At 37.5% G+C, this 8550-nt stretch overlaps 2 protein-coding genes across 2 annotated transcripts; both read right to left on the bottom strand.

The window, feature by feature from the left end:
- Positions 1 to 378: 378 nt before the first annotated feature.
- LOC136277754 (tetratricopeptide repeat protein 28-like) lies at positions 379 to 2230 on the bottom strand. The gene has a single exon (XM_066160396.1). The coding sequence runs from the start codon at positions 2207 to 2209 to the stop codon at positions 902 to 904; it is 1308 nt and encodes a 435-aa protein (XP_066016493.1). The 5' UTR covers positions 2210 to 2230; the 3' UTR covers positions 379 to 901.
- A 3118-nt stretch (positions 2231 to 5348) lies between these two features.
- On the bottom strand, positions 5349 to 7163 carry LOC136277654 (tetratricopeptide repeat protein 4-like). The gene is made up of 3 exons (XM_066160039.1): positions 7067 to 7163; positions 5679 to 5840; positions 5349 to 5431 (listed from the first exon to the last, which is right to left on the bottom strand). The coding sequence occupies exons 1-3, from the start codon at positions 7161 to 7163 to the stop codon at positions 5349 to 5351; spliced, it is 342 nt and encodes a 113-aa protein (XP_066016136.1).
- Between the last annotated feature and the right edge of the window lie 1387 nt (positions 7164 to 8550).

Raw genomic sequence — 8550 nt, 5'->3', positions numbered from 1 at the left:
CTAAATCTAATGTCTTTAACATATGGTCAGTAAATTCAATAACATCATCATCTCTAATGTAGACCTCTTCAAATTAAGCTTAGAATGGCAATCTTGGCACTGATAGAATCAGATTGAATTGAAATGGATTTTAAAGAATTTAAAATAATCAATATTTTTGCAAAGATAATCGCAATTTGTAACAAAGTAATTTACGATATTGAAAAACCATCCAAGTTTAATATCACATATGGCTGCAAACTTTTTAATTCAAATTTTTGAAATTAAAATTTCGCCAACTTTTGCCAATGACGAACTGTTTCTTTGCTTATCAAAAGCTTAGAATATAAACGCAATGAAAACCCTGTGGACAAACTCCTGGTTATGTATTAGAAAAAACCTTTAAATTGTTTTCCATACAGCTGATTGTAATACAGGAATGGAGCTGAGTGTCATTTTGGCGAAAACGAAAACCTCGCAATCGCCTTCAACAGCTGCATGTATTCATGACAGAAGCCTTGTTACATTTCGTTCTCTTCCGAAGCATTTAAATTTGTACAGTTAAGAAAAAAAGAAAACTCCACCGATCAAAATATAATGAAATAGTCTGTATTTATTTCTTCACCAAAGTAAAGTTACACATCTCAAGTTCCATTGAGCCAAATAGTAAAAAGTAATGAACAATAGCCAAAAATTGCATTTTGACGTCAACATCCGGGTCGTCGGCCATGTGCTTTGTCGAAAAAGACCTAGTCGCCGTGTTTGTGCTGGCATGTTTTGCTTACCAAAATCCTTGAGTTATAGTCACTCTTAACTCGAAACAGTCAGTAAGTTCTATCGTATTTCGTGTGTATTGTAATTTTACTGGCTATAGGTGTAATTTCTGTTCGTAGAAAACCTGCCTTATTGCCTAATCGGATGTTTACTCAACTTGATTACTGGAACATTTGTGGGTTTTCATTGGAATACCTGTCGATGAAAGATTGAGTTTTCGCTTTCGAGTCATGAAGTCAAGAGTGACGTCATCTCCAATCAGCAAAAAGGGCGCCCAGTATTTGATGTCGTGGAACTTCTTTGATTCTCTGAGGCTTTTCATGGCCAGGTTCAGAGACTCGCTTGCAGGTTTACCTTCTGCAAGGTGTTGATAAAAGCTTTTCATGAACTTGAGAGTAGCCTCGTCATTAATCGCCCACAGGGACACCACAACAGACCGAGCACCAGCCCCCATAAAAGCGCGCGCAATCCCAACCACACCTTCAGCCTTGATCTCGCCCCGACCACTGTGGCAGCAACTAAGTACAACAAGTTTGGCGCGAAGTTGAACATTCAACACATCTCCAATTGTTAAAATGTAATCCTCCTCTGTTGGCACAGTAGGTATTCGGTGTGGGTCAGGTGTAAGAGCAATTTCGCCAGTTTCCATACGTCCGTGTGCCGCAAAGTGAACTAAAGAAACGGAACTGATTCTTTTCAATACCTCACGTTTCGTAGCCTGTCTGCCAGTGATTGGCGTGATATTCAGAATATTTCCGATCATTTCTACTTCTTCTTTAGCACACGGAAGCCGCTTGAAGAGTTCCTCTCCCTCGCTGTTAGTAACCTCGGCTAAACACGGATCTCCTACAAGTAAGGCTCCACTGCTTTTGTGATAATCATCTGGGCAATTGGAAATGAGTCTAAGACTTGTTAACGATGGAGCGAGTCGGATTCTGAACGATTCACATAGGTATTTAGAATTACCATCCTTCAATGCAGCGTAAGGAGCGAGCCACAAGGATCCATCGGGAATAATGAGTAGCTCATCCCCTTTAACCAGGTCAGCCACTGGCTTCATGAGGGTATCATACAAAGTGCTTAAGCCGCGTTCGTCTTGTTGGATGGGAGGGTGAGGGTTGTCTTCTTTAGTTTTCACATCCACTTTTGAACGGCTCTCCCTCAAAGCATCCAAAGATCGATTCTCACATCTCACATTAAAAGGAACACGAATTTGTGTATAGACACCGTGTATGAACGACTCAAAGGATTGCCTAGCTCCACTATTCTCTGAAACAGAATCAGTGAGGTTACTTTGTCTTAACTGAACTTGTTTTCCTTTGGAAACAAACCAAAGATTGACGTCAGCTTCGTTCACTACCTGAAAGATAATGTCTGATGGAACGTTTTTTAAATCTGCTAAATCTTCATCGCTTCCCTTGTGCTGCCCTGTTCTACCACAAAAACTGGATTCCATGAGGTCGGTCAGAGCTTGAGCTCGTCCTTCCTCAGCAGCAAATAAGGCCTCATCTATATTACCTTGTTTTACGAGAACGCTACACAAACCCGAATACGCATTTTGGTACTTATTTCGATAATTAACTTTCCACTCATCTTTAGACTTAAGAAGTACTCTCAATGAATTGTATAACTTTACGCTCGCTCGGAAATGTTCAACGGCTTTTGGCAGTCCACCCTGCGCCTCAAAAACACGTCCTAAAAGATAGTAGGCGAGGGCCTCTAAGGATTGGTCTTCGACCTCTTTGGCAAGTTTGAGCAATAGGCAGTATAACTCGTTGGCCTTTTTCAAATCTCCCAGATATCGATAAGCATTACCAAGATCGCCATAAGCACTAGCCTCCCCATGCTTGTCTCCTATTTCTTTAACTATTTTAAGACCTAGGTTGTGGTACTCTATGGCTTTTTTGAATTCACCCAGACCGTGATAAGCACTGCCAAGATGGCCAAAAGTGTTACCCTCCGCATGCTTGTCTCCTACTTCTTGAGCTATTTTAAGATGTAGGTTGTGGTACTCTAGGGCTTTTTTTAATTCACCCTGACTTTGATAAGCAACGCCAAGATTACCATAAGCGTGACCCTCCCCATGCTTGTCTCCTACTTCTTTAGCTATTGTAAGATCTAGGTTGTGGTACTCTATGGCTCTATTAAAATAACCCAGACTTTGATAAGCATTGCCAAGATTGCCATAAGCCTTACCCTCCCCATGCTTGTCTCCTACTTCTTTACCTATTTTAAGACGTAGGTTGTGGCACTCTATGGCTCTATTGAAATCACCCAGACTTTGATAAGCATTGCCAAGATTGCCATAAGCCTTACCCTCCCCATGCTTGTCTCCTACTTCTTTAGCTATTTTAAGACATAGGTTGTGGTACTCTTTGGCTTTTTTAAAATCTCCCACACCGTGATAAGCATTGCCAAGATTGCCATAAGCGCAACCTTCCCCATGCTTTTCTCCTACTTCTTTAGCTATTTTAAGATGTAGGTTATGGTACTCTATGGCTTTTTTGAAATCACCCAGACTGTCATAAGCATTGCCAAGATTGCCATAAGCACCACCCTCCCCATGCTTGTCTTCTACTTCTTTAGCTATTTTAAGATGTAGGTTGTGGTACTCTATGGCTTTTTTGAAATCACCCAGACCGCGATAAGCATTGCCAAGATTGCCATTAGCGTTACCCTCCCCATGCTTGTCTCCTAGTTCTTTAGCTATTTTAAGATGTAGGTTGTGGTACTCTACGGATTTTTTAAAATCACTCGTTCCGTGATAAGCAATTCCAAGATTACTTAAAGCAACACCCTCCCCTTGCTTGTCTCCTATATCTTTCGCTATTTTAAGTTCTTGGTTGTGGCACTCAATGGCTTTTTTGTAATCACCCAGACGAAAATAAGCATTGCCAAGATTGCCAAAAGCACTACCCTCCTCATGCTCGTCTCCTACTTCTTTAGCTATTTTAAGATCTTGGTTGTAGCACTCTATTGCTTTTTTGAGATCACCCTGTCCCAGATACAAATCGCCAAGATTGCCATAATAGTTACCCTTCTCATGCTTGTCTCCCTGATTGTTGAAGTCTATGACTTTCTTGACATCACCTGAACTTGCACTACCGTGGTCATGACTAATAGGATCTTTTTCCTCCATGGACTTATCTCCCACTTCACTGACAGACTGAAGTCTTAATGACAACAAGATCCTATTGTTTTTGTCAATCTTTTTTATGTTAAGGTTTAAAAATGTGCAAAAACAAAAAAGATGAGTTTTCTAATCACATTCATTTGGACGGTATATAATAGTCCATTTTTACAGTTGTGTGCTCGATTGCCAAACCTTTGAACAGGAGTGTGGCTAAGGTGACCTTGCTATAACGCAAATATTACAGCTGCTTTTCAAATGCAAATTACACTGTTGTAATGATCACTGGAGACTGGTCTCTATCACAACATTGTTGCTTCAGCCTCCCTCCAAATCAAAGGCTTGGCAACTAGCTAAGTACACAACTGTAAATTGGCCTATTAGTAGGACTTGTATGAAAGGTAGATGTTTAATCAACATTCAGTCTTAAAGTCAGTTATGAAGTAAATCTACATATCCCAAAAAGTTCTCTTCTGTGTGGAACCTCAAATTTTAACATGAAATATCTAGATGTAATCCCTTGTTTCCAAAATCTTGGAAGCACTTGCTCAATTTTGAAATTAATATAGCTTTAACATCAGATGAATATTTTACAGCAGTGGAAGAAATGTGTCTACAATATGAATACGTGCCTTTTAAAAGTTGCATTTATCCACAAGAAAACTTGACGAAAGTTTTCGAGTCTCTGAGTAGTGGGAAAAATACAAAGGGATGGAGGAAAATCAGCATAATATATATAAAAATTACCAAATTTCTTTCTTAGCCTCGTTTCAGAGAGATCATCTACCCATGGACCATTTACAAACTGGGTGAATATTGGTCTTTTAACTAAACTAGTGTTATGGCATGGATAATATGACTAAGTCAAATTGGCTGAAAGGAGTAATATCACTAATAAGTCATGAGGTTAAATAAATTTTCCCACGTTTTTTAATCACAAACACTTAAAGTATGAGCTGATAAGTTCCCATCATAATTAATATCCTTCTTTGTATTTTCTCCCTTAAAATGTCAAATTATGTAATATTGCCATTATGCCCACGGTTAAAAATGAAAGATTCCTTCAAAGGATACAGCTAACCCCTTATCACACCAAGTGATTGCTTCTTCAAATTTCTTCAGTTCAACACAGGCAGTGGCTCCTGTAGGTAAAAATACAAAGAACCGTATATTAATTACTGTAGCTCAATTCCAAGAAGAGAACCAGAAAACATTGAAAGCTAAATATTTACAGACCAAAAAAACCAAAAACAAAAAAAACAAAAAGAAAACTAAACAACTCAAAATAATAATCTCATCATAATGGAGAATCACAGCACAGCAGTCTAGAGCTGGATTCAAATGTACATCAGGGTGGTCTTGACCTCTAAATTAAAGTCAATTGAGACAAGATTTAACTTATCTATCCTAATTAGAGTGATGAGTTCCTTTTTTATCATTATTATAACACAGCTAACATAATGATCTAACCTCTCACAATTGCCTCAAGGAATGTTGGATTTAACTCAATGGCTGCTTCTGCATCCCTTAGTGAATCCTGGTGATTTCCTGTAATTAATAAAAATTAAATATCTCTGATTAGCTGTACATTACAGCAAACCCACCACTTTTATATTAAGTTTAGGAAAAACTTGTGGTGCTCACTGATATCTGAGGTAAGAGCTAGGTTACTTCTTTGTATGTTTGAGAGGCCCAGATAAGGCCTACATTCAAGATTATCACCTTTTTCAGAAAACTACTACTGACAACCCTTAGCTTCAAAAGGGAAAAAAATGCATATTTTTCATCAACTTACCAAGTTTAGAATGTGCAATAGCCCTGTTGTTGTACAGTTTGGCCTTCAGTTCTTTCTCATTGCAGTTTATTTTAATTCCTTTGGTGTAAAAATGAATAGCACTGATGAAATCTCCTCTCTCTAAGGCCTCATTACCCTTATTACTATAAACATCAGCTGTGGCTGCAAAGAATAAATAAAAAAATTAATTTGTATCATAGTTGCTGCTTAATTAATTAGTGTATAAGGAGAGCTGCCAAGATCTGGAGATTTAAAGTCTGGAGATTTTTCCTTTTGTGCAAGCTGCCATTTTTGCACCTGCCTGACTTGAGCCATAAACCTTAGATGATGTCTGCAGCCCCCCCTCCTCCCCTCCCCCCTCACAAGACAAACCCCACTCTGCTCCTCTATGAGAGACCTTTTTTGGTTGAAAGCTCAACCAATGAGACTCAGTTGCTGCTGTGGTTGTTGTTTTGAAAGAGTAATCCCTACTTTGAAACAATCTAAGTGCAATCAAGAAAATTAAGATAAGAACCTTAAGATAGCCATAATAACATTGGATATGGGAAATTTGGAGTTCAAATGTTGTTTCTGTGAGGAACTGACCCAAATCCTCATTGATCTTGAAGGTTTGATGACCCACATGGGAGACCCTGAGTCTCATTCTACGTTTGTGAGACTCCCTGATAATCAGGGAGAGTCAGCATAATTATAAGTGTTAAAGAGTCTACTGCTTTAACCACTTTTGGATAGTTAATGAGTCAATAAGATCTAAATGTTGCAATTGTAAAAACCAGACATAATATTACAAATAGACAAATAGTTATTAAATAAATGATAGGAATAATGATCAAGAAGATGAGATTTAAATAGTTATGATAATGCAAATAATGTGAGTGACACCACACAGTGCTAATTATAGCAATGAAAATTATGCATTACTCAATTTGAGGCAAACCACTAGGCATTTAAACTTTTGGAGACCAGCATCCTAAAATTCCTATCCCCCTAGGTAAAATATGCGTTCAAATGCCCCACATTAAGTTCCTATGCAAAAAGCAAAATAATTAGCAACCTGCCCCTCCCCCCCTTTTGGCTTGATGAGAAGGGTGGGGATGTTGAAGCTTTTAAATTGATTGTTGCATTATAATGGGAAGATTATGATGATGATGATGGCATTCTATATAATGATGCAAACTTATAATTCAGATCTTACATTATAATGATCAAATAAAGTCTTTATAACTTTGTGTAGTTGCTTTTAACTGTTGTAATAATAGACTGCCCAAATATTCTTTAAAGTGGTCATAGAGTGTATCCATCCTTCTCCACATCTGCTTACATTCTTGAAAATGGTGGAATAGAAGAAGTTCTAACAATAACTGAAGCTGAAGCTCAACACAGCTCACCTTGCAAAGTTTCCTCATTAAAATCTGGTGCATTTTCTTTTTCAGGTAAGTCTTCATTTTCACATGGAACTTTAATTGGACTTCTTTCTGTAGCCATAGCAACTGTAAGAAGACTGATGCTTCTTACAAAAGTGCTGTCTTAAGTTATCCGGGCCTGAGAAAAAGATGGTTTCGAATAGTAATAAACATCAGCACAACATACTACCCAAAATAAGTATTTTTTCCCCTCTGAAAATGGGAGGGATACCAAGGCACAAAATCACAAGCAATTAATATTAATGGAATATTAAAAGCAACAAAAGAACAAAAGATGAAAAAAGAAGAACAAAAGAAGAAAACAAGCATTTCACTTACTGTTCATTTTTAAATGAACAGTATTATTCACTTCACATTATAATAAATTTCAATAATTTATAAAATACATTTCCAATTAATTGAGATAAATTGAGCAAAACTCAACATCTTTGTGTTGCACATTCATACAGCAGCAATTTAAATTATTTCAACTAAGAGACTGTGGGTAGTTATGGAAAGTCTGAGCTTATAATACTGCTTTCCTCACATGAAGTGACTAGGAGAGACTACCCACCCCCCTGGATGACTGGATGAGATGCCCCCCCCCCCCGACATTTTATCAGGCTGCCCTGACCGGAAAAATATCACTAAAGTGTGCTGATGTATGTTAAAATGGATTTCAATACCGTACAAGTGCTGATGTTTGTGGTTTAAAAGTGTATGTACCGGTATATAACAAATAGTTATTTTAATCGTTTCATGTTTCTGTTGTTTTGTGCACAAAATTGATAATGTCTTTGATGCTGACTTAAATTCTCCTGATAATCAAGATCGTGGCAATTTAGAAATGATCGATTGCTAATTCTCACAGTACGGCTCAAGAAAGCGAGGTAATAGTCACACACTGTTAATTGGACTAAACTAATGTATTTTGAATCTTAAGGCCTCCAAGTAAAAGAGAATAAGCTTTATGATTGTCTGTATGGTGTATTTGTGATCACGCCTTTACTTTAAAAGGGGTCTTACATAATAATAACAAAACAAAATACATATTCAATTTGGTGATTAGCGCTGATCGAAGCACTTTCAATTTCGTAAATAAAGTGAAAGTGCTTCGCTCATCAAGAAACACAAAATTAAAGATATCTATCCCTTGAACTTTCCTTGAAACACTTCTGAATCGTTCGTTTTTTCTGTGATAAATATCAGTTTATTATTCCTGTGCCTTTTAGAAGAATTCGTCAACTGTGAGTGTCTCCTCTACTAACTATGACCATACAGACAATCATAAAGCATATTCTCTTTTACTTGGAGGCCTTAAGATTCAAAATACATTAGTTTAGTCCAATTAACTGTGTGTGACTATTACCTCGCTTTCTTGAGCCGTACTAGGAGAATTAGCAATCGATCATTTCTATATTGCCACGATCTTGATTATCAGGAGAATTTAAGTCAGCATCAAAGACATT

This window comes from Pocillopora verrucosa, chromosome 13 (genome assembly GCF_036669915.1).
Source record: "Pocillopora verrucosa isolate sample1 chromosome 13, ASM3666991v2, whole genome shotgun sequence".
Classification (NCBI taxonomy): domain Eukaryota; kingdom Metazoa; phylum Cnidaria; class Anthozoa; order Scleractinia; family Pocilloporidae; genus Pocillopora; species Pocillopora verrucosa.
This window is presented reverse-complemented; position numbering and strand designations above follow the sequence as displayed.